The 27,805-nt window shown below is 39.6% G+C and overlaps 1 protein-coding gene across 3 annotated transcripts in view; it reads right to left on the reverse strand.

Annotated features, from left to right (window-relative positions):
* gfod1 (glucose-fructose oxidoreductase domain containing 1) overlaps positions 1-26,356 on the reverse strand; it is a 49,156-nt gene extending 22,800 nt beyond the window's left edge. The window contains exons 1-2 of one of the 3 annotated variants that reach the window (XM_012964427.3): positions 25,082-26,356; positions 23,142-23,183 (exon numbers count right to left, since the gene is read on the reverse strand). In XM_012964427.3, the coding sequence (XP_012819881.1) occupies positions 23,142-23,183; positions 25,082-25,334 (295 nt within the window). In that variant the 5' untranslated portion in view covers positions 25,335-26,356. 3 annotated transcript variants of the gene reach the window in all.
* Positions 26,357-27,805: the final 1,449 nt, after the last annotated feature.

Here is a 27,805-nt window from a genome sequence, read left to right on the forward strand (position 1 = left end):
GGTAGGTAATATCGGATAGATCTGATTGTTTGGCACAAGGGACAAATGATTGAATCACATTGACAACCAGCCAATGTGCTACTCACCTGATGGGATTTTTAAATCTGCCTGATCAACATATGGCTAATTTTTAGGCAGATATCATACAGGTCATACACTGAGGGCCCCATACACGGGCCAATAAGCGGCCAACGTTGTCCGTCATCAGCGTTTATCAGCCCGTGTATGGCCACAATTAGGCTGTAGGCAGAGTGGCATGTTTCTCTTCCAGCAGGAATACACTGGTGCTAAAACTGCTCACTGAGACATGAGCCTAACTCTATACAAGGAACTACAGAAACAATTTTACTTTCATGTAGCATATCCAAGCACCCATGTCTGAAAGGCAATGTGTTCACTGTTCTTACAATCATTTATAAGAAAATGTTGCCATTGGTGGACACAGTTTTACTAAAGTCTACAGATGTATTTCAACTGTTCGCTTTGAAGAGAAATAGTATGAATACCAGAACAAGGAAAACATATAAGGCTCTCTGAGAAAAAATAATTTACAGAGATATAACACAATGAGACAAATAGTTCTCTTGGGTATACAGTGGCTTGCAAAAGTATTCGTCCCCCTTGAACTTTTCCACATTTTGTCACATTACAGCAACAAACATGAATCAATTTTATTGGAATTCCACGTGAAAGACCAAAACAAAGTGGTGTACACGTGAGAAGTGGAACAAAAATCATACATGATTCCAAACATTTTTTACAAATAAATAACTGCAAAGTGGGGTGTGCGTAATTATTCAGCCCCCTGAGTCAATACTTTGTAGAACCACCTTTTGCTGCAATTACAGCTGCCAGTCTTTTAGGGTATGTCTTTACCAGCTTTGCACATCTAGAGACTGAAATCCTTGCCCATTCTTCTTTGCAAAACAGCTCCAGCTCAGTCAGATTAGATGGACAGCGTTTGTGAACAGCAGTTTTCAGATCTTGCCACAGATTCTCGATTGGATTTAGATCTGGACTTTGACTGGGCCATTCTAACACATGGATATGTTTTGTTTTAAACCATTCCATTGTTGCCCTGGCTTTATGTTTAGGGTTGTTGTCCTGCTGGAAGGTGAACCTCCGCCCCAGTCTCAAGTCTTTTGCAGACTCCAAGAGGTTTTCTTCCAAGATTGCCCTGTATTTGGCTCCATCCATCTTCCCATCAACTCTGACCAGCTTCCCTGTCCCTGCTGAAGAGAAGCACCCCCAGAGCATGATGCTGCCACCACCATATTTGACAGTGGGGATGGTGTGTTCAGAGTGATGTGCAGTGATGGTTTTCCGCCACACATAGCGTTTTGCATTTTGGCCAAATGTTCCATTTTGGTCTCATCTGACCAGAGCACCTTCTTCCACATGGTTGCTGTGTCCCCCACATGGCTTGTGGCAAACTGCAAATGGGACTTCTTATGGTTTTCTGTTAACAATGGCTTTCTTCTTGCCACTCTTCTATAAAGGCCAACTTTGTGTAGTGCACGACTAATAGTTGTCCTATGGACAGATTTCCCCACCTGAGCTGTAGATCTCTGCAGCTCGTCCAGAGTCACCATGGGCCTCTTGGCTGCATTTCTGATCAGCACTCTCCTTGTTCGGCCTGTGAGTTTAGGTGGACGGCCTTGTCTTGGTAGGTTTACAGTTGTGCCATACTCCTTCCATTTCTGAATGATCGCTTGAACAGTGCTCCGTGGGATGTTCAAGGCTTTGGAAATCTTTTTGTAGCTTAAGCCTGCTTTAAATTTCTCAATAACTTTATCCCTGACCTGTCTGGTGTGTTTTTTGGACTTCATGGTGTTGTTGCTCCCAGTATTCTCTTAGACAACCTCTGAGGCCGTCACAGAGCAGCTGTATTTGTACTGAGATTAGATTACACACAGGTGCACTCTATTTAGTCATTAGCACTCATCAGGCAATGTCTATGGGCAACTGACTGCACTCAGACCAAAGGGGGCTGAATAATTATGCACACCCCACTTTGCAGTTATTTGTAAAAAATGTTTGGAATCATGTATGATTTTCGTTCCACTTCTCATGTGTACACCACTTTGTATTGGTCTTTCACGTGGAATTCCAATAAAATTGATTCATGTTTGTGGCTGTAATGTGACAAAATGTGGAAAAGTTCAAGGGGGCCAAATACTTTTGCAAGCCACTGTATATTCAGTTTAACAATAACAGAAAATTGTAAAAAAGGCAACCCTTTGGTTCTCATGTTTGAAACTATGTAGCAGAAGCCAGTTCTTATTTAAACCTGCTTAAGGCCTGGCTTGTGCCATTTTGTTCCGGGAGACAGAGCCAGAAGTGCAAAGAATATCAACAGCAAGGAAAGTAATGCATTTAATAGTACTTACATCAACAAATAACTTTAAAACCACTGACTTTTTTGTTATATATGTGTACTGGAAAGTTGCTTACATTCTCTTTCATTATGCATATGCATGTTTTTGGGTGGAGATCCACTATAAAAATAGATTTCCCCAAACTCACAAGATGGTAATTTCCTTTAGCTGAATATGTATATCTGCAGCTACACAGCTGTTTAATAAGAATGATTCAGTTTAGCGCAGTCAAGCTTCAGTTCCCATTCTGAAAGGCAATATTATAAATGTAACAAATAAAAGTTTAACGCTTGTTGCTTCTGTATAGAATACCTTTTTGTAACATTCAACAATATTTACAAAGCTATCAATAATAATAATGATTACTAATAAAATCTGTCGGGTTTGCATTTAGTTCTGCTCCAGTAACCATGATATTTACCTGACACAAGGAAAAGCATCTTCATTTGTCATTATAGGCAGAAATATTAATAATGTAATTTTAAGCAGCTTTCCTATGAAAATGTGTCAGTGCTTTTACAGTTGCCATACACAGGTAGATTTAAAGGAGAATTAAACCCAAAAATGAATATGGCTAGAAATGCCATATTTTATATAATGAAGTTAATGCACTAGCCTAAAGGTTCAGCATCTCAGGAGCTCCCCATCTTGGATTCTGTTATAAGAGTCTGTGACACTCACATGCTCAGTAGGCTCTGAGCAGCTGTTAAGAAGCTAAGCTTAGGGATCGTTGCTAATTATCAAGCAGAAAATTAGGTTTAACTGTCATATTAGCTCATGCTACAGGGCTTATTATTATATTCTGATACTAAATGAACAGGTTTCAGAGCTGCCATGTACTGTTAATTGAAATAAATTACTAATCATTCCTTTATCATGACATCTATATTTCATGTATACAGTATATTTTAAGTCAGTCCCTAAGCTCAGTAACTGACAGTAACACAGAGCATGTGCAGGGAATCAGCAGAAACAAGATAGGGGGTCACTGGGGCATCTTTGGAGGCACAGATCTTCCCTGCTAAAGGGCTGTGGTTGCCTTGGGCTTGTACAGAAGAACAAAACATAATGTGCAACATTTCTAGTCTAGTTCTTTAGTTCTCCTTTAGGCTGATGTCCCACAGAGTGGTTTAGTTGCCCACGATAGATCAATTACGGCTTTGTTGTGATTTGATTATTTGTCCCTAGGGCCACCTTAGGTGGGCATACTGGTGAAAGATGTTTTTTGTGACCTTGGCAAAGGAGTAGATCTTATAATGTGTGGCCAACTTGAATTATTTGTAAATGTTACTGCAATTGAAGGCAGTATCTGCCTGTCACTTTCTGTACTGCTGCTTCTGTCTCTTGAAACAAAGAAGCAGAAACATCTTTGCATCATGTTTGTTAATTTAAAATCACTAAAATTCTGTAATTAATGTATAGTGAAAAGTTGCAAAGACATATTTTCAAAAAAAATTACATTCATTAATTTAGGATCTGAGCTAAAAAGTCACATTATCCTGAGTATCACTTTAGTAAATAACTGACCACACTTATAGGAAGGGTTGCAGCAAATGGTATTTCCTTTAGCATGAACAATATCATTTACTTATGAATAATCACACGACTACAGAAGGAACTAGCAATGCATGAAGAAGTGTATTGTAACATTTGTTTAAAAATAACATTTCCTTATATGCACAAAATCCAGTTATGTTTTTATTTCAAGGGGTGGCTAACTACAGAAGGCTAGAGGCTGGAATAACTTGCCATTACTGGGCCAAATTAAGTTCAACAAAGGCAATTTTAATTTACCTTAACATTTGAAACTGGTATTTCAAATATTTTAATACATAGACTATAACACTGTCTGTGCTGAACATAATTTACATGCCTGACAGAAGCAACTTTTTAAGTGTATTATTCATTCTTGCACAAAACATATTGCCAATGGATAGTGCTTGGTATGCCTTGAGTCCTGCATGAACAGGCTGCATTTTTTTTTTGTCCCTCTGTTTTCACTGATAAACAAAATTTTGACCATTAAAACACCTAAAAGTCACTGCGCATGCCATAAGTCTATACTGTAGGCCCTTTTAGGTCCCAATGTCTGTTTTGACGCTATCACCAATGTAGATATGCTGCCCCTTGTCTCAGTGCTAGAGAATAACATCCTGTATCACCGCTGACAAGCCTAATTTTGTCTTTCTATTCACTGTGCAGACAGACACATGATGGATGGATTCATAAAAAAGGGAGCTAATGAATGATTCATGTTTTCTTTAATAGCACAGCACCCAGTGTCACACTATGCAGGCTAGGTGAAATATTTACATTGTGTGGACATCCAAGGTTACCATACAGGCCAATCTGTATCATTCTCAAGGAGCAAACACTAGCAAACTACTAGATAGGGAAATATGTAGAATGCCTTTTGTCAGCAGTCACTATATAGTTCACCTTATGTGGTCTGTTGTTTCTCACAATGTCACATTCAATAATTCTAGTTTAAAGAGATACTGCCAAGCAAAAAGCAAAACTTTACACTTTACCCCAGCCTTCCACCAAGATGAATTGACAGTGTTTCAGAGCACAAAGGCTGCCACCATGAATACAGCGCTGCCTATACCCAGCAAGGTTGTATTTATAAGGGGCAGGCAGGGTGGCACATTAGATGCACAAGTATGTTGCCGCTAGAGGAAGAAACAGCATGCTTGGGCACAAGGAAACCCTGTACTTAAATCTAGTCTAAGGCCATGTACAGATAGACAACCATGCATGGCAGGTGTACCTTGGGTCAAAATATGCAAATATATAAATATCTGCAGCTCCAGATATAGGGATGTAAAAAGCTGCTTCATGATGGGGCAGTTGCAATTATACTGGGGACTGAGAAATATGGTAAATTGGTAAAAAACACATTGATCTGTGGCATTTTTTTAATTGCACTTTATAAAGGAACCTCATTTGTAGCTTATATTTTTTATATTAAAATGACTCCCACCCTACTTTAAACACTTCCAAAATTGTTTAACAGAAATCTTTATTATTTTGGGCATAATCTTCATATCATATGAAGTATTGCATCTAGTGGATATGAATCTGTAGTGAGTACTGTACTGAAGGAGCAAATCATTTGTGGCCTTTTCCAGGCCTCCCGCTGTCAGCCAACTAAGGAGGAACAGAAGAAATAATCCATATGGGATTGCCCTTAATTAAGCTCATTTCTCAAAACTGTGATGAATCAGCTGGTTTGGTAGTTGCTAGTGAGCAACTCTCACATGGTAGATCTTTCCCAGTGGCACAGATCCTTTAACAAGCTGGTTTTAAGCAGTTCTATCAAGAAGACTATAATTTTTGGTAAGCACAGACCTCACTAGGAGCTTGCACTTGATGACATTCCTGTGTCACCACATTGATGTTTGTAACAAATATTCATTTAGCAACTGCACAAGATGCATGAAATCAGAGTTATTACAGATATATATAAAATCTGACCTGAGTCTGGACCACCACATATAAAATCTACTAAAAAATACTGAGGCTTTCTGAGAAAATGTCTTTTAAAAGAGAAGGAAAGTAATTTTGGCATTTTTTTTCACTTTACACATTAGTGCCACCAAGAACACTATATATATTCTGCAGAAAGCATTACCATACCTGACAGCCCTAGAAGCTCCCTCTGATAGCAGCTGACATTTTAGCTTGGCCTTCATAGCTTCCTGCTTGCAGCTTAGCTTATAGCTCAGATCACACATTCCTAAGGGTGGGGGGAGTGAGTTTTATGAATTCTTATGGGAAGGGGGAGCAGGAGAGGGGAAAGAGGAGAGAACTGTGTAGACTCTGGCCCCAGGAATGAAGGATTTTTCTGAGAGAGGAAGTCAGATACCCTAAGAACATTTTAACAAAAAAGGAGACAATAAATTCTGTTTCTTTTTATAGAGGACTCACTGCAGCTTTTCTGTGAGTACTTACTTACTGTAGTTTTTACTTTTCCTTCTCCTTTAAAAAATCTGGAAATCTGAAGTTTTCCAAGGGCAATACAATAGATTTGATTAATATCAATTAATATTGACGTTTATCGTTGTGCAAAAAGAATGATATGTATCCAACTCACGGATTTCTGCAGCTCTAGCTTAAAGGCATGTTACAAGCAGACTCCCACTGGGGCCGAAATATTCTGTGTTTAGCACTGACTAAAAATAATAAGGACTACTATATCAGAATAAATACTGAAAAATGGTCTTTAAAAAACCTGCTGTTGCTGCTTAGATATAGAATCATTATAGGGCACCAAGGAATTCAGCAAATATATTCATAGTTCAGTGTTGAAAAACCAATAAACCAGCCGTTGGGTTTCTGTGCGATATTTAAGGATTAAAAATAATTTTCATAACTGTCAGATTTACAACAGGAATTAATGTATTATTCTCCTTGCTGTAATCTGTACAATTAGTGTGAAAAGAAAGAAAACATTGGGTGTCTCCTTGTGTAATGGACTGTTATTTAATGCTCATAAAAGCTTTATTATTCAAGTTTGTTTAAATCGTCAAATTTGAAAAAAATTATTAATTGTTGCCAATTCCACAAATTAATAATTTGTAAACATGCTAGTGATCATCAAAAAACATGTAATTGTGATTGTAATCCCTAATCACCAGTGTTGTCACCTTTAAAATTTGACACAAATACTGGAACGGACCATTAACATTTTAACACAACAAGGACTTCTGTCTGTAAAATGCGTCAGAGCAAGGTTGTGTCCTTCAGACAAATGGTACTCGGTACTCTTCAGCGAATAAGTAATGAGTATTGGAGAAATAGTTCTCTTCTGAAAATAAGTAATGAGTGTCATTATTATGACCACTTCAGCCTTAAATCAGATAGCTCCTAATATCTGTATTGTCTCAGTTCTAGAGAGCTGGACATCAAATTAACTAAAAGCTAAAATCAACCACCAAATCATTAAGTTAATACTCAAAGGATTTTGAAGATTTTATTTTAGGATGTGCATTTGCTGCAATCATCCTTGAGAATAGGATCACACTGTCAAAGTTCAAATGAGGTAAAACTTTAATGCATGTAGGCAGGACAAAGCTGAGGGCTATTACTGATCTATAATTCCAGTTATCTCAAGACTGCTCCAGGAAGATAACCATCGTCAGCTTTAGACAGCAATCTTAATTTTTAGTACCCCATATGATCTGTCAGGGATAAGAGATACATAAAGACGAATGCACTAACTCACTCCTTACTGCAACGTGTCCATTTTAAAACAATACACCATGCTCCTATTTTGAGTCCTACCCTGCCTATGTGTGCCATACTCTGCCTACCCTATGCTGCCTGTGAGTACCATACTATGCCTGCCATATGCTGCCTGGTGTTCCATACACATAGGCAGCATATGGCGGGCAGTACATACAGTGACATAATGTTGACACTGGTCCTACAGGAGAACAATGTGGGGGGTTACAGTCTGAGCCTGGGGTGTGAACAATGCAGGGATTAAAAGGTGTGAACACTACAGGTGATTACATGTTTAAACAGGGGTTTACAAAATAATTCTGAGGTGTGAACCATGCAGGGGGCCAGTTAATCTCAGAACTGATACCATTTATATCTTACACAAAGGTAAGCAGTCACAGCAGTCAGACAGGTGTGGGGCCACCAATTGGACAGCACTGATATAGATAATTTCACTTTTCCACTCTCTTTTAACTACTCCCACAGCTAAAAGTATTGGTTTCTAGTTTTTCTACTTTCTGTTAGGCACCCATCAGCAACCTTGTGGTGTTTCACCATTAACTGGCTGTGCTGTTCTTTGAGATTGCCCATTAATTATTCTTCCAATGATGAAACTGACTCGCTATTCTAGATCTCTTACAAGTGTTCAAAAAGCTTTTTATTATTAAAGTTAAACTAAAATAAATAAATAAACTAAAATAAAAAAAATAACTAGCCCCGTACTGGCAGGAAATCAGGATGAAATGGATTAAGTTTAAAGGACAATGAAAGGTTAATATAAATTAAAAGTAAGCCTAAAGGCATTCTTTTTAGGTACATATCTAAATTCCCAGATCCCCACTTGCTTCTCTGAGATATGGTGCTGGCAGCCTACAGCAGTGTGAAGACTACAGTGACATCACTGAAATCTCTCTCCCCTTCCTGTAGGTGCCAGCGGCAGCCTTCCTATTCTCTGAGCATGTGTGTAACTTGATGCTGTCTCCTGTTCTGAGCTACACATGCCCACCAGCCAATCAGAAGCAGATCTGGCAGAGGGGGGGGGTGAATGAAACACGTGCAGTATGAAGCAAGGAGGGAAAGGAAGGGAGAATACCTTTTTAGAGATGGCTGCCTGTTCTAGAAAATGTGAAGTAAGTGTGACTGAGTAAATATCTGATTAGGTGAGCCAAAAGTCTACTGAACTTCGTTCGTTCTTCTGCCTCTTTTGGTGATGCACAACATTGTATGTATTATGTATTTGAAGGTCAAGTCCGAATACAACAAACTAAAGGAGAGAGACCAGACAGTGGGCTGCAACAGCAAAATTCTGTTCTAACTGTAGGCAAGAAGCTAGACATGATATCAGAATAAAAATTGATTACATCCAGCAAAGTCTGGCTCCTCTGTTCTGCCCAAATATTAAAAATTCCTACTGACACATCCTAATGCAGACTTAAGGAGGAAAACGCTATTTATAATATTTCACACTGCATTTTTTCATGTTATAATAAGGGTCACAATGCAATAATGGTCACACTGAAATCTGATTGTCTCTTATTAGTCACTTTGTGGTGCAGCTTAAAATTGTCTCACTCAGAACTCCTAACAGATTTTATTTTGTACCTGAATACAAAATGCCAATGAAAAGCAATTTTGGCCGACTTCAGTCTGGATAAACCCAACCCAAACTTTTCAATAAACACTTTTCCTTTTATTGTAGAAATCTGCATATCTGGCAAGTATGGAAAGAATAGCCTGTATGCTACAACACCCACATAAGTGCTGACCATCTCTCAGGGTTTCCTTTAGCCAATAATTTTAAGCCTTAGAGAAGTTAATAAGCTATATATATATATATATATATATATATACATATATATTGTTTGGGACATCCACTCCATCCACTCCCCCCATACAGGGGGCATAAAGTTATGTCACCTAGCTGAATCTAGTTTATTTCTTTAGTTCCTACGTCTACTGTATGTAAAATATGTTTATGTTCTCCTGGTGCAGTACAGGTTAAAATCCTGTACTGAAAATAATAGCAAGGTTAATAAATCAGTATAAGGTACTTTCAATTCATGAGGCCTGTTTAAACACATCCAACCACAGGAACTTGTTTTTCTTCCATTCCCATTTACACAGACAGTTTAGCCATACACCTAAGCAACCTTGTCACTGTAGCTGAAGGGAGTTAATAATGCTATTTTTAATATTTCTGATAAAGATCTGATCAAGATTCAAACAATAATCCACATTTACCTCAGGTAATACATGTGAATCAGCCGCTGCCTATAAAATGCTAGTAAACATTTTGTGACATAATTTTACAGTACTAAAACCAGCATTTGAAGATTACAGTTATAATCTCTCCCTATGCCCATTCCACTAGATGCACTGAGTGCCTCAACTCCAAACATCAGAGGTATTGATTTGAATAGTAAATAAAGATGGCCATAGCGGCTCTGAGTGAAGTTGCCATGAGAATGCCATGATTATACCATGATCAATGTTTATTTACTGATTAGTATTACTAATAAAAACAAATTGAATTTGGAAGTCTATACCTATGTTATATCCAGTATTTTATTCTACGGTTTGTAACTTCTGCAGTTTTGGAAGGTGCAGCCATTCAAAACTTCAGCTCAATAGTCTGAGCTGCAGCAAAGTCTACCATGAACACTAGCCATCAAAGCGATCACACAGACATCACCCCCACTTAAAATGACCTGTAGTCCTTAAATCAACAGCAATGCTCAGACATAAAGGGGCAGATGACCCAAGGTCCATATTAATAACACTGCCAAAACCTGCCGCTTTTTCCTCCGCAATATTGCCAAGATACGTCCCTTTCTTTCACAAGTAACAGCTAAAACACTAATCCTGCTCTCTCCTAAGAGGGAACCTGCTCAGCCTCACTTAAGCTCTCTAGCTCTCCTCACTACATCCTTCACTGGTCTCTCTGCACGTTCCTGGTCGTCTCCTCCGCTCCTCTCAGAGCCTCCGTCTTCATACACAATCCACACCCACTGCGCTTTCTCGTCCTAAACCTTTCTATCTCGCTGCTACTTACCTCTGGAACTCTATCCCTGAATCCCTCCATAGGGAACACTCACACACTCTCTTTACTCAGATGCTACCTTCTGGAGCACTAAAACATTATTTTGCCTAGTTCTGCGCTTAAGGGCAAATGCCCATACCTAGTGCACTCTTACCTTCCGATTTGTGCCTGTATGTTACCCATACCCCTTAGATTGTAAGCTCTATGCGGCAGGGACCTCCTTCCTACTGTGTCTCATACCACATGGCACTTATTCCCTGTGTATTTATACTTATTTATTGTATTTATAATAACACTTGTCCTCCCTGTGTGTCATTTTGTATATTGTAAGATTGTACAGCGCTGTGTACCCTTGTGGCGCTTTATCAATAAAGTTATCCATACATAAATACACAGAAAAAAAGCAATTTTGATAAATCTGTCCCTTAATGTCCTAGTATAAATCATTGGTATGGAGGCAAACATTTGGGCTTAGTGTCACAAAAGTGGCTGCCAACCAATCCTTTTAACATAGTAGCTTTGAAAATAATGTGTGATTGTTAATCTGGTAATGTTAATGGGGTAATGTAAAAAGAGGAGCAGGTAGCATTTACTACTCAGGTCTTGCAATCATACATCTGATTGGCTGCTAGGCACCTTGATTAACCTTAAAGTTTTTTTTTCCCATTTTGTAACTGGTCATGTAATCTTCCTCCTGTACCCTATAAACTCTAAAATACATTTCTAGCTTTTGCAGTCACACTAGTGTCACATTTATTGTAAATCAGAACTTATATAAGATCTAAAAATATAAAAGGATAAAAGATAGTAAGATAAGACAACAGCATTTTAACAACTTAATTCATTTCCACAAATGTAATTTATCAAAAGATCCGAATTGAAAAAGCACAAATGAAAAAAGACATGGAAAAAACACGAAACGAAACGTTACTTTTTTTATATTGTTGCACAAATGACAGCATCAAAAAAACCTGAAAACCTCTTAAACCACAAATCAAAGAAAGAGACAAAAGAGACATTTGCCATTGACTTCTACATGGTCTTGATAGGTTTTAGATGATGCATTTTTGCTTTTGTATTTGTCGCAGTTTTGTGACATAAAAAATAGTGAAAACGTTTTTTTCTTGACAAAATCATATTTTGTCACAAAAAAACACACAAATTGTGAAAAAAAATGAGCATTAGTAAAAGCCCCCCCCCAAATCATCCATTGATAAAGAAAGCTCAGCACCTTTCAGTTACCTAGGGCTAACCACTGGCCAATTATTGACTATGGATTACAGGAAAATAAAGCTAGTTCCCAAACACAATGTATAAGACTATACACTAGTCCAATATTATTATTATTATTATTAACATTTATTTATAAAGCGCCAACATATTCCACAGCGCTGTACAATAAGTAATGCCCTCTGTTTGCATCTTGAGTTCAACTGAACTGAAGAAGCCGCTCGGATGAATCGTGACAAAAGAGATTTAGAAAATCTAGTTACTTTAGACTTAACTTTATTAGATAAAATCTGCCTCTGCATATCTGCAATAAAAATTACAACAAAATCGAAAATCAGACAACAGAATAGACAATTACACATCAGATTAACTGTAGCAGCTTATGGATTGTGCCACTCTGTTGATCCTAACTGATCACAACAAAGAAACCTTGCTTTCCAAGAAACATCTATTTTTCCAATGAAACTCAAAAAGCATTTTAAAATGTTATGTATTCTGCAACTGAAGCTAAGTGCAATTATTGTTAGATGCTGAGATGTGATCCTGTGGGGATACAAATTAAAATGATGCAAATACTTGTTTTGGCAGAAAACTGCCACAGACTGTTTTAATCTAAACCCGAATGAAAAACAATGAAAAGCATATAAACCTGTTTTGATAACAGCCTTCCTGGCTCCCCTAAGGTGCAATGGATTCTGTGTGCCAGATTCCTTGATAAAGTATGCTCCATTCCTATAATATTTTGCAGAACTGTATCATTGTAGCTGAGAATGTTCAAATGTTTAAAAATAATTCTTTGTTTCAAGAAAATTACACAACTTTTAAACAAATCATGCCAATTTAACAGTCTGTATTTTGCTTCTAAAGGTGGCCATACATGGGAATCTTTCAGCTGCCGATTTGGGTCCTTCAGACCGATTTATCAAATCCCCAAATAAACCCTGCACACCAGAAAAAACTTTCCCAGGGAGGTATTATAGTTAAAAAAACATTTTTGCAGCCAAAATATTGCATTTTAAACAATATAATGTCCATCAATAAACAAATCAATACATACCACCCAGTGAAAAAACTGAAAAAAAGAGATATGAAGGCAGATACTCTGGATGAGAGAATACCCCAACGTTTCGGCTCCTTCAGACCGATTTGGCAGATTATGTGCCATGTATGGGCACTCCTAGTGGGCCTACCCAACCGACATCTGGCCTAATACTGGGCAGATATCGATCTGGCAGGTTTAATTTTCCCATTGGATTGGGGCCACTGGGGTTGATGCAACCCGATGGCCCATATACCTTTGGCCTAACGATCAGATTAACCGTATATCACCCACCATAAGTGGGCATATTTGGAGGAGATACGCTTGTTTAACAAGGTTGCCAAATGAGTGGATCACAACATGTATGGCCTCCTTAAGTTGGGCCCTCATGCTCCTGTGCACCTGATTGGGACATGCAGTATTCAGCAAACAGGAGAACCAGCACAGGGTATCAGGAAGAGATTATAATCACTGGGGGGTGCCTAACATTTTGACCCCCCCCCAGTGATTATACCTTTCCTTCTCCTTAAATAAACAATCTCTCTCTTTCTAATAACAATATTTAAAACATACTGTATCCAGTTCACCAAAACATACTGTATCCAGTATCTTGATTATATCCAATGCCTCCATTTCATAATCTGCCCCATCTCTGTTATACATGCAAATGTCTATATACATTACACATATTCTCTTAATATTTAAGTAATTGTTCTACACTATGCATGGGGGTGAAATGTTATAATATATATGTTATAATATAATAAACCTTTTAAATTCTTACTCAACCTTTGGGCGAAGACACACGTGGCGATTTGTTGCCGCAACTTTAAAAAACTCAGTTGCAGTGACTAATTGCTGCGTTAGGTTAATATACAGGTATTAGTCACCACGAGCAATTGTGCGCTGGGTCGCAGCGACTAATCGCCCTGTGTGTCTTTGCCCTTTATGTTGCTGTTCCTGCACTAGTATTCTATCAATAAACTTGCCTTCAGATGCACTGTATCTACTAATCCCAACTGTAAATTAAAGAGCAATCAATAGGGCAAAGTACACTTTAGCCAATAGATTTTGCTCTTTTATGTTTCAATAGATACTCTGCTCTCAAATGTATTTGTATGTGTGCACAGGGCAGCCTCCCTACATGGTCAGGGGCTCCTATATCATGTAGTAAAACATTAAGCAAATGGTGATATGTGGCCCTCAAGATGATGTTGACTCCAACTCCTCATAAAGTAAAGCTCCAATAATTATACATCAACCTCTTACTAATGTCAGAGTAAGAAAACAGCCATTTAAATCAACTATAACAGGACTTAAGTATAAAGCGCTCATATACAATGCAAAGAACAACGTTTTCTGGCCTCACAACAGGTTTGAATGAAAGAGGTAAAGCTATATGAAGAGGAACACTAAATATTCTGCAGACTAAGGTGGCGTTATCTATACCCCGACTTTTTCGGGTATAAGTCACAAACCTCAAAAACTCCACCTAAAACCTGCCTTCCCTGGAAAATTTGACTTTGCTTCAAACTTTTCCAATTCTGAATGCTGTTTGAAAAATTTGTGGTTATTGCATGACAAGCCAAAAAAGTCAAGCTTTTCGCGACAAAATTTTCCCATGCATGCCTTTTCACTTTGGAATTTTTGATAGATGTCTGACATTCGTGGAAACAAGTTTATTCTTGGTTTCAAAAGAATAAAACAGGATAAATTTGAGTTTTATGCACCGGGAAAAAACCCAGTGGGCGGCCCAGACCCGATTCCAGTCAGCGCTCCCCTGGGCACTGGTGTCCCTCCCCTGACGCGTCGACATTAAGTTTCACTTACGGGTGCTCAGGGGAGGAAATAGGTCGGGTGGCGGGGGCCCCTGTGGCAAGGTAGAGGGTGCGGCAGGGGGTGTGTGGCACCTGGGGTGGCAGCCCCAGTGGGCCCTGCACCCCCAGTCTGACACTCTGCAAAGGCTATTTTTCACACAAATATTTAAAAATATAATAGGTTTTTGTTTTTTTTGAATAGTATGCCCCAGATAATTAATTTTTGTTTTCAGTAATTAACTCTCTTGCCTGATACAATCTAATACACTATTGTATAGAAATCAATCACCGGCCAACAGAAAGTTCACTGGCCAGTTGTGGCCCCTAAAGCATACCCCCCAACTGTCCCGCTTTAAGCGGGACAGTCCCGCTTTCTATAGCTCATCCCGCTGTCCCGGATAGTTCCCTGAATGTCCCGCATTTTCGTAATAGATTATAGAAATGCGGGACATTCATAGAACGATCCGCGACAGCGAGATGAGCGCTCCGACTCCTTGCGCTGCTTCTCTTCTTATGTGGCTCCTTCTCCGGCGGTCCCTGGCCCTTTTATAAGGTTGCGCCCGTGCGTAATGACGTCACACGTACGCACAGGCGCAACCTTATAAAAGGACCTGGGACCGCCAGAGAAGGAGCCACATAAGAAGAGAAGCAGCGCAAGGAGTCGGAGCGCGTATGGGGGGCTCTGTGTATGGGGGGGTGTTCTGTGTATGGGGGGGTGTTCTGTGTATGGGGGGGTGCTCTGTGTATGGGGGGGTGCTCTGTGTATGAAGGGCACTGTGTATGGGGGCACTGTGTATAAAGGGTACTGTGTATGGGGGACTTGTATGGGGGGTTCTGTGTATGAAGGGCACTATGTATGGGGGGCACTGTGTATAAAGGGTACTGTGTATGGGGGGCACACTGTATGGGGGCACTGTGTATAAAGGGTACTGTGTATAAAGGGTACTGTGTATGAAGGGTACTGTGTATGGGGGGCACACTGTATGGGGTGCACAGTGTATAAAGGGTACTGTGTATGGGGGGAACGCTGTATGGGGGGCACTGTGTATAAAGGGTACTGTGTATGGGGGGTACTGTGTATAAAGGGTACTGTGTATGGGGGGCACTGTGTATGGGGGGCACACTGTGTGGGGGGCACTGTGTATAAAGGGTACTGTGTATGGGGGGCTCTGTGTATAAAGGGTACTGTGTATGGGGGGCACTGTGTATGGGGGGCACACTGTATGGGGGGCACTGTGTATAAAGGGTACTGTGTATGGGGGCTCTGTGTATAAAGGGTACTGTGTATGGGGCACTGTGTATGGGGGGCTCTGTGTATAAAGGGTACTGTGTATGGGGGGCTCTGTGTATGAGTCTCCCCTGTGTGGGGGGGCAAAACTGGTAGATAGTTAGAACTCACTTATAACTGACTGCCTTCTCTCTATATTTGTATTTATATGTAGGAGTTGCTATATTGTTTTCCTTAGGTAGTACAGTATGAGGGTATAGCACATTTGCATCTGATCCCACCATTTCAACTATATAAAAGGAGTATTTTTAGAAAACAATGGGGTGTGTTAATTGGGGCGTGGCCACAAAAGTGGGCGTGGTCAAAAATGTTGCCGCGCTGCGCGCACCAAATCTTTTTGTCCCTCTTTTTGGTTTTCAAATGTTGGGAGGTATGCTAAAGGCATCTGTTTGGCCCCTGCATTCTAACAGGCTCCACAAAAAGATGTCTATGCTATCATCATTTTATATTCAGCCATCATCATCATTTTATAATTCAGCCCACAAACATGTAAATTGTCAACCTACACCATGTAAAAGGTTGGACAGCACTGTACTAATGTATTAAATTGTACTAGTTTAGAGCTTTTCTGGGAAGGAAGAAACAAATCTCATATCAAATCTAAACGTTACAAACACAGTAAAAAAAAATAATTTATAAAACAAGTGGAAAAAGATATTATTTAAATTATTAAAATTTTGTAAAAGTGAACTATCCCTATAAGTATACATGTTTAACAGGGTTTTTCTTTTTATCATATTCATCTGTGCGAAGAGAAGCTGGCTAGTAGAGATAACAACCAGACATCATTAAAGAGACACCATTAGATGTGCTAGCTGTCTGCTTACGAAAGGAAATGTTGCCATAGTACAGGATTTGTATAAGGATTTCTAAAGATAGCACAGATAGGAGCACACTCCATCTACCACGTCACAGGGGGCAGGAGAGGTGAGACATGTAAAGCAGCCCCATGGCCTAGTGACTGTTTTCACTTAGTAAACTGTAAGGTCCAGTTTAAAAAGGAAACATTGATATGTTTGGAGTTCTTATATGTATCTCTTTTATCTAGCGTCTGGATACTGCCTTATGTTCATGAAACTCATATCTTAATTACCAATAAATACATTTTGTATATTTCACATTTTTCTAGTGAAATCCAAATAAACTATTTTATAGAGAGAGTTTCTGTCATGATTTTTATGGTGTACTTTTTATTTCTTAATTACACTGTTTACATAGCAAATAATTCACTCTACCATTTAAAATTTTATTCTTTCTAGGGGGAAAGGGAGGGGAGTTATATCACTCCGACTTGCAGCTCAGCAGTAAAGTGTGAAATTTATGAGAGAACAGGTCACATGGCTTTGGCACTCTGGAAAGTAAAGAACATGGCTAGCCCCATGTGAAATTTCAAAATTAAATATGAAAAAAACTGTTTGCACTTATTAAAAAAATGGATTTCAATGCAGGATTCTGCTGGAGAAGCTCTATTAACTGATGCATTTTGAAAAAAACATTTTTCCCATGACAGTATTTCTTTAAATTAGCCAACTGTTTAGGGTTCAGTTACTGAGCTCTTTATAGGAGGGGTTAGTGACTTATTACTAGATAAAAGAAAGTCAAATGACAGAGGTCAGGTGGAAGTGTAAACATTTCTTTCACCTATATAATAGCCAAGCTAGGTCAGAAGTCAGAAACACCTTGAGGCAAAGTAGAAAATCTGGAAATTCAGGTGGCTGGCTCAGCAGCACAGCTAAGGCACCTTTCATTTGCATGCTCACATGCTTCAAATAATTCTCACATTCTTCACTGGAACAGCAGTGTTTTGCTTGCATCCAGCCCTGACAGGGAATGCTCCCATACTAACCACTGGACTTTTCTTTAATTAATTTAATATCACCACTGGAGGCTTTCATTAGATAGGGCTAAGCAGAAAGTACAATGTTATAATGCATGCTGAGAAGCAAAAATTAGTTTCCCCAGCTGCTGAAAATCCTTGCATTAAAAGTAAATGCAAATGGAATTGATTCCTATGACACAAGAGATTATTTGTGAAATAAAAGTGGGAATCAACATAAAAAAGGAAACATATTGGGTATGCTAACTCAATAACTTGAATTGTACATTTATTGATGTTGCCCTTATGACTACAAAGACAAGCAAACCTTCTTGGGCTGACCAGTACCAGTGTAATTTTTATACCTCCATAGTGGGTAATGCAATGCAGCCCCTAGCAATCTACCATCTATTTCTTTAATTACTTCATATATTTAGTCTGCAAGTTAACCCATGGTAGTGGTCTGTTAACTGATGAGTTTGGAGACATAACATACACCCAGGGTTGGACTGGGCTGGCAAGACACTTGGAAACACCAAGTGGGCCCCCAGAACCAATCCCCACTGGGAAGCATCAGCACTTTCCAGCTGACCTCCCTTCCCCAATCATGCCTAATTGAGTATAAGCTATGCGCCCTGGGGCATGGGGGGTGGCAGGGGCCTCTGGGGTGGCAGCCCCGGTGGGCACTTCACACCCCAGTCCAACCCAGATCACACCTGCAACAAGCATTAGTAGAGACACATATGCTTTTTGTGAAATGTTAATCTGAATATTTCAGAGACTTGATTTTTCTCTAGGCTATTTCCCAGAGGCAAATAAATCCTAAGCTAAAATGTGTAGTGCAATTTTGCTCCTTGCTGACATTGGCTTGTGAATGCAATGCTTCCTTCTCAATCTCAATCCTTCTTAATCAGGCAATGCAAGCCACAATATACACAAAATGGATCACACTGCTTGGCAAGTTACCAATAACTATAAGCCAGCAAGAACTCTATATCCTATGGGTTTGTCTGCCTGCTGTCTGTTCCAACAAGAGAGTGTGGGTGGTAGGAGGGGATCACACCTGTGCTACTTTCTCTAGTCCTAAACTGGTATCAGGTTTTCTCCCACTCACATTAGCCTAAGGCCACAGTCACATGTGGTGTACTGATTCACATCTGGAAAGAAGCAGATGATACACAATGTGTGACTATGGAATAAGGGTTGTGACATGCAATACTGGTTCATTTTCCAGCAAACTAGTGCCTACACTAAATGTGTGGCGTTGCAGAATCAAAATCTCAGGTGAATCAAAACCCAAAATGAAAACGTGCATATATGGTACAATTTGTGGTGTGTCACTTGGGGGCACACATTTGTAATGATACACTCAATTAGCCCATGAATTTTAAAATTAAACTTGCAGGCACATAGTAACAATTTTACTGTGACTGTGCCAGAGCAGAGAGGGGGCCAAATATAATATCAGTTAGTCCCTGTCCCTGTATGCCAATGGAGAACACACTGTCCTGTGTGTGCAGTAACTAGTTTGAATATTATCTATGCGCACACAGCAGTTGATTCCAGATAGAATTTTCACAATGTTTTCTGAACGAAATCTGAGCCATGTGTGGAGCAACATCTCATGTAAACAAGTTACTGTACAAACAAGTTGTGTGTACAGCAGGCAGAAACCTGGCATATCAGCATGCTCTCCACTGGAGGAGAAACACTGTTTGTATGTATATATATAATGTGCCAATGGGGATGCCTGGCCAAATACTGAACTTCAAAGATAGATCTAAGGTGACGGGATCCTTCTTTGGGTACTTTTGTCTCTACCCAAAACACAACACTGATGATCTGATGAGCCAGCTCATTGGAAATTAATTTATGCGGCTTTGCTCCACTTTCTACCAAAATGTTGTAACAAAATGTGATGCTAGAAAATCTTACTGCATACAAAATGTTTGTGACTGTGGCTACAAGGGGTTTAATCATATGTTACAAAACATGTAGTTAACATATATGTCTTTATTTTCAAGCCATTAATCACATTTGACTTTGAACAATATAACCAGCTCCATGCAGATATGTTTTATACACGGACTATACCTTATATTACTCAGCAATATTTCAGTACAAAACCATATCAAGTTGCCAGTAAGTGACATAGCAACATTTAGGAAGTGCCCCAAAGTAGAACTGCTGTCTTTTGGTCCCTATAGTTCTGACAGCTCCAGGATATTTAAACTGCTGTGATGGACATAATACTGATACATGGCTGTTTTTTGCCCTAAAAAATGATGGTATCAGAATCGTATTTAAGTCTCCCTTGTACTTATTTTCTTGAATTGTATATGTTAGTACTGTATAGCTGCAATCTAAATTATAAATAATCTATTTATAAAGATTTACATGTGACTTCTGGTCATTTTCCCAGCACTCTTCTGCCAGGAGAATGAGCAGTTAAAGCAGATCAAAACCTGATTTTTCAGCAAACAGCAATTAGAATCATGTGCACTTGAGAAAGACATGAAACAGCGCAAGACTAGTGACCAAAAAAACACTGCGCTCCTTTGCTTTTTATTAACACGTACAGCAAACAGGACAGTATTGGGGGTCTGCTGTGATATCAATTCTGAAGGGCGAAGAAAGGTATCTGGAGGAGTTAAGTGAGAAAATTCACCCACTTTAGCATATTTATCAATGGATGAAGGTTAGAGCTCACCATTTGAAGACACTTCTAAAAATCCTATGGGAAAACAGATAGTGGGTGCCTTCTTCTGTGATGTTTCCTCTCATTCTTTCATTATCAGCACCCATGCATTTTTTAGTACATAGTGCTCCTTCCAGGACTTTTATATATTTGTTAATGGAGAACAAAAGGCACATTCTGAAATCATTCTGACTTTTCATGTAAAGCCTACAGATTAGGTGTGCACAGGACTGAAACTGAGAAACTCTCTAACGTTAACAACTTTTTTTCAGGCATCTAGGATTATTCTGAAGGCTCCCTGCTTTTTTTCAGATTATTTGCCTTCTATTTTCATGTACATATTATTAAAGGACAACAAAAGCCTCAAAGGTAGTATTTCTGAAAAGCCCTCCTCCCACCCAAACCTCACCAGTTTGCCCCACCCAAATCTGACCCCTTTCCTTATGTTGAAAACAAACAAGAGTAATGCAGCGGAGTTAAATGGCTCCATCTCACTCTGCTGAATCTTCTCTTGCAAGTAATTGCATACACAGAACATGTGAGTAGTTAAAACCAAATGAAAACTGGATGAAGATTCAGTCGTGCGAGATGGAGCCCTTCAACAGTTACTCTGATTTTTCTCAAAATGTAAGGAAAACCAGGCAGATTTACTTGGGAAGACTCGAGAAGCCCTTCCCTTTATGTAAGGCCTACATTCTCTATTAAAATTGTGCAAATGTAGATGCCCACAAGAAATACTGGCTGTTAGTATACCATGACACACACAATGCTGCCTTGAAATGTCACACTTGACTTTTTATCACTTTATAATATATGTGAATTGTGCTTCAACAATGAAACATTAACTGTTATACTTAAAGCTATAATGTAGCATTTTCCCAGACAAATAACGGAGGTATCAGTTACTTTTTCAAGTGTCTGCAGCCTAGGAATTTAATTTCATGCATAACTCAGGCCTATTTAACTCTATAGGATCAAATGATCAAAGTTCAAGATTAACAAATGGGCAGATCAGCGTGGGTTAAAATATAAATATTTCTAACACTCAACTTTTTCACTTTATATGAAATGGGCCCATCCTGAACCAGCAGTTGAAACTAGAGCATATGCCAGTACTACAGGTAGGAAGTTTTTGATTAAAGGGTACCTAGAGCCACAATAATCAAGTAAACTTGCTCAAGGTGATCCCAAGGTAAGTGGGTGAGTGCCCCTCTTGCATTTGGCAGAAACCAAAAATTGCCAATCCAAGCCTGGCCATATAGGAATTTTGGCTGGGATTTTGGATATACAGACAGTATCAGAGACATTGTCCCACAAGAAAAAGTCAGGATTGATTACCCTTTAAAGGCTTAAAGGCTGCTTGGATTGCCTAAGGCTGATTTGACAGTGAGACGCTTAGGTGAGGTAAAGTAAAAAAATGCACTGAACTTATACACTAAATAGATTTGTGAAAATAACTTCTAAACTGACAGATAATAATTAACGTTATTTAAGCGTGTGAAAAATGAAAAGGTATAATAACAAAAAATTATAACAAAAGGGGTAAATATGTGATGACCATATAAATCCCAAGTAACCAGAGTAACCATTCTGCCATGTCTGCAAAAAATTACCTTGACCAAGGTCCTGAAACTCGTACTTTTCAGGTAAACAATACATTCTTCAGTTTTCCCACAGTAAAAATAATAGTATTCAAACCCCACCATAACAGTTTTAAAAAATTTGGGCTTTCACTGAGCCATTTAGGACATCCACTTTTTTTAATTTGTCGACCCCTCCAACTGTTACATTGGTTTGTACTTGCGATCACAATGCTATTGAAATATGAACTTTCACCCAGGCTTCAGTTTCTTATAAAACGATTGTCTCTACTGTTTTAACAAATAGATGACCAATTTCTATTGATGAAAATCATCCCCCAGACTGCAGCTACCATATTTTACTCTATGAGTCAACCATAGCAAGAACTCTGCATAACAATGGAATCTATAGGAGGGTGGCATAAAAGAACACCACTTTATGTAAATATGTGAAACCTCTGGTGTTTGCCAAAAACATAGGGCAATTAAACAAAACTGGATGCTTGAAGTGTGATATGAAAACTACAAAGTACACTTGTCATATGGTTTAGGCCCAGGCTGAAATGATGACATGCATGTTCTAATTCGTAAAACAAAAGGCCTTGTACTGGAGTCTTCTCAACCCCACCCAAACCCTATTTACCATATTCAAAAGAATTTAACAGGGAAACTATCAAACTGCTAGAGAGTAATTAAATACAGTTTCCATGTAGGCCCCCAAGTGCAGGTGGAGTAAGTTAAGCCAGTGATGTTTGAGTTTTGCAATAGAAGAAATAATGGATGTTGCAATATACAGATACTACAATGCTACAATCGGCTATTTCAGTTGGTTAAAAAATTGAAGTTCATTTTTCAGCAGGACAATGATTCCATACACATGGTCAAAGTACCACTGGACTGTCTCAAGTACAAAAAGATGAATGTCATCTCATGTCATGTCAGTTTAGGTAATTATCTAACTAACATGAACAACTGAGAGCTAATCTGCCTAGTAAAACGGCTATGGGACCTGTTATCCAGGTGCGATACCTGTACTGCCATTCTCGTTTCTGTCCTCTGTCTCCTGACCTTCTGGAACAACATAAGAGACAAAAATAAGTGGCCCAGTAAATCCTATTGTGTACTGGCAGACATTGTCAATAAATGTCACAATAAAACTTCTATGCTACAAAACACTAAAAAGCAGACCTAATACAGTTTGATCAATACAGTTGATCAAGATTAGCATAAACCTAACATATACCTCACATTAGATCTTGATACATGTGATTAGACAGATTGCATACTGCATACTAAAGGCTCATACTGATGAGCATTTGTTCTTGTGCTCCCCTGCGGAGGCGTTCTTCTGCGTACCAACACAGAGGAGTGCAGGAAGAAACGCATCCATTCTTTCTTACGGGGCTGTACTAACACAGGGGCATGTAAGTAACAAACGCAGGTGAAATGCAACATGTTGTGTCCTAAAGCATATTACTACCAGATCAGCACCTGTTTAAAGGGAATGCTATACTAATGATTCTACTTTAGTTATTAGAATATCTGCCACATTTCAAGACCAGGAGAAAGTAAGACAAAAAATAATAATAAAACATAATGCCAACAGATTGAAAAGCCCTGTTTTTTTTAAATGTTACCAGCTATATCCCATGTTATATACCTGTGCAAGTCTAATCATGTAAACTCACACCCAACCCAGATTTTATAACCACTCTGTCCCACAACCCTATTTGCAACAGCTTTACCCCCAACCAGAAACCTATTAGTAAATGTACACATGTGATGTTATCCACGGAAGGTGAAAGGAAGGTGGAGAAGCTAATTTGAGAGAAGCAGAACAAAATGCAAAATACAAGTCACAAGGCATTCAGATCCATACCTGCATCTAACTATCCACAGAACACCCACACTGCAAAGCTGGTACCCAACCCAAGGCAGGACTCTCTCCAGTGTTTTGGTAATAAATGAAGGTCTCTAAAATATAGAGGATTGTGCTTTAGGTATATACCAGAGAGATAAAAGTATGGGGCCTGTTATGCACATTGCTTGGACCATACCATAAAAATCATGTAAACATTAAATAAACTCAATTGGTTTGTTTTGCCTCTAATAAGGATTCATTATATCTTAGTTTTTAGCTATTAGTATCAGTTGCTATTACAGAAGGTAAACACAATACAGCCAACATGACTTACAAACAACTGCCAGTTCTGGTCTATGGCCACAATATCACTTATTTTTGTGTGGTAGCCAACTGCAAGTGATTCTGTAGCAACCAGAATATATCTTTTTCTTGTAAACAAGAGTATTTCCATCCATCCATCCAAATAAAGCAACTCAGTAAAAAGGATTATTAATGGAAAGGTAACTGGGCAGGTTAAGCACGTCAAAAAGTGAAACATCTGCCAGCATTCCACTTAGCTTAAATATTTGTACAGTCAGTAGAATAAGAAGACAGATTTAAACAAAGTATCCAAATTTCCAGCCCCTAGCTGTCCTTGAGCAACTCTTTATAACCATACAGTGAGCTACAAGGTATTGGCAGATGGAGGGCTACAAAAGGGAAATGCAAAATCGGAAATATGAAAAAAATAGAAACAACAAAATAATTTTCAATGGTGTTAGGTGGCGACTTAACGTACCTCTGCCTAAAAAATACTACCTCATTGTACTGAAACCATGTGAACAAAGGGATCATGAATAATGAAATCCTGCCAGCCATGCACTAGAGGTGCAGAAAGTTAAAGCCTCACTAATGAGTGCACAGCTGGGTGCCCATACAGATTCCTTTGCACACACACACAGGCTGGCATTGCACCACTCAGAGGACTATTGGGAGAGGGCATCATGATCCCTGCCAATGATGCACTGCTTCTCAGCAAGAATCCCCAGTGACACTTGCGTGTAGGTCATGCTCAACAGTGATCAGAGATCAGCACCAGGACTTGTTGCTAGTGCAAAGCACTCACCCAGGGTTTTGACAGCAATCTGCTTGGTGAGCGGTGGCGGCAGGTTGATGCACACCAGATCCACGTCTTGGTGCAACAAAACATCGTCGATGCGGTTGGTGTAGAAAGGGACGCTCATCTCCTTCGCCAGCTCCTCTGCCTCCTCCTGTGTCCTTCCCCATAGCGCCTTCACCGAGAATCCCTCGTCCTTCAGCAGGGGGATAATCACCCTTGATGTCAGGCTTGTGCCAAACACCCCTACCCCGGGCAGCATAGCTGAGCTGAGCCCTGGCTGGGGGCAGAAGGGAGCTGGGTGCTGCAGCTTCGTGTTCTATACAGAAAGGAAGCCAGCGCCTCCAGGGGACCACAAGTCTTAATAATAACAGCAGCAATACAAATGCTCTTCCTATGCCCCCTCACCTCTCAGGATGGAGGGGCCACATCCCCAACTCAGCCCTCCATGCCCAGCTCATGCCAGGATCCACCAGACACGCTGCCCCCTCCCCTTTTGTCTCAGGAAAATGCAATGCAATGTCGGAAAGGATGAAATGAAAAAAACCCGGATAAACCGGCTGCCAAAAATAGGAGTGTACGTGTCTGTAGGAAGCTTGGGAGCAGCTCCCGGAATGAAAGAGGGGATGGTGCAGCGTTGGCTCCGTGCTAGCCTTCCTCTGCCATCATCACAGGCTCTTCATACTGGCAGGGGGAGGAGCCAGCTGCTGTCAACTAATGTGCAGGGTATGTCTTTTCCTGCAACGCCCTCCTTGCTACTTGCAATCCCATTGGCTATTACTAGGGTTGTGTGTTTAACTGTTGCCTTCCTTCCTAGTGACAGTCACTGCTGAGAAGGTGCAGGGAAGCGTTCTGTGCATGTTTCCTGTGATGAACCTACAAGCGCCTCAGCCTCACCCTTTTTAAAGCAGGGAGCACGTTACAGGATATAGTTCTTAGACCCCAGCTGGCCTTCCGTGGGCAATAATTACTAAATACTTCTTGTCCCTAGAGCGTCAGTATATTGTCAGACCACCAACACATATTCTTAATAACCCAAATAAACAGCGTAAAAGTGCAATACAGTCATTAATAGTCATATATAATAAAGTGAACAGATCTGAAATGTGAATTTTAGCATGTATGAAGGGTAAGTCTGTGTCTGAAAAGCTTTTCACAGTTGTGCTGCTGCCACACTGATTTCAAATAAATGTATTAATCTTCCCACTGCACAAATTGGAGACCCAGATTCATATTATTAGGGTAGGGTGCCCTTAAAGTAATCCCAGTATACACAGTTAAATTGACTAACAAAAAACTACTAATCCCAGCATTCTCAGTAGTGATGTGCAGGTTGACCTGCAAGCCGCAGGACCCGCAATTTACCCTTAGGTCAGGTGGTTTAGGACTGAAATTTGGGAGACCATTGTGGGTTCATGTTGGGTGCAGGTCAGACTGGGAAAGTACACTCTTCTTGTGTTCCCAAAGTTTTTCTGTCTTGGAACCAGAGGCACATGCAGAAGTAGCAAACAGAACAAGAAGACACGAGTAAGGGGTCCTACAATGGCACCATTTTGTAGGTTCGGTTCTGGTGCAGGTTAAAATTTTGTGGGTTATGGTCATGTGTGGGTTGGGTTTTTCCTGATCTGCGTATCATTAATTCACAGCTAACGCAAGTAAAAACGGAAATTGTGAACTACAAATCCCAGTATAGACAGGTAATTCAATACACAGAATTGTCACCAGCATGCACTGTTAATTCAACGCGCAAAAATTGTGAACTACAAGTTCTAGGATGCACAGCTAACTCAACAAACAAAAAATGTGTACTACTACTCAAGCATTTCTTTTTTCCCTTTTTCTCTGTTCAAATATATGTTTACAATTGAACATTGCATGTGAACTTGCAAATCTTCTTCTGACTCTCAAACATGACGTGATGCACTAGATTTATAATTTTGGGTGTATCTAGGTATTGCATGGACTGTGTCCTGTTCCTGTCTGTACCTAAAATTAAAAGAAATTTCAAAGAAAATATGTACTACTATTCCTAGCATGTACAGATAACAACAACCAAGAATTATGAACTACATTATGAACTACAAATCCCAGCATGCACAGTAAACTTATTAGACTTGTGTGACATCAGTTCCACAACGCAAGGGCATTTTTAGGTACAATGCCAGCTCAATCATCCAAATATACCACACTGACAGGGGAGTCTGTGCATAAGCAAAACTTTTATTAATACTGGGAAGTGCCCAGGGCAAAAATGTCCTGAAATTATTAATCATTTACATTAGTTCCTGCACATATCAGCATACATGCTGGCAGATTATGTCTGGCTAATTGCCAGCTAAAGTACATTCTGTTGCCAGCTCCATGTGATGATGACAAAGTAAACTCAGTCAAAGACTCTGGCAATTTCTTCATCTTTACTTTGAAACGGAGAAGAAATTACAGTATTGCTCTACATAGCTAAGGACCATGTCATATGTTAACTGAATGGCTTATGAATGATCGGAAGCTGGGACAGCAATGGTAAAACACCCTCACCCACTGGCATTCTTCCCTGTTGAAAGTGGCAGAGATTTCTTTGTGCAGTGGGAATGCAAAATGCGGCAGCATTGTATATTAAGGGCATCAGAGGTGTGCAGAGGCTTCCATACAGGCCCAGTCTGGCAACCTGTAGATTCTGGCAAATGCCAAAGGGGCTGCTGTAAGATGCCATAGACAGTCACTATTTCCTGGGCT

Source organism: Xenopus tropicalis, chromosome 6, assembly GCF_000004195.4.
Source record: "Xenopus tropicalis strain Nigerian chromosome 6, UCB_Xtro_10.0, whole genome shotgun sequence".
NCBI classification, from domain to species: domain Eukaryota; kingdom Metazoa; phylum Chordata; class Amphibia; order Anura; family Pipidae; genus Xenopus; species Xenopus tropicalis.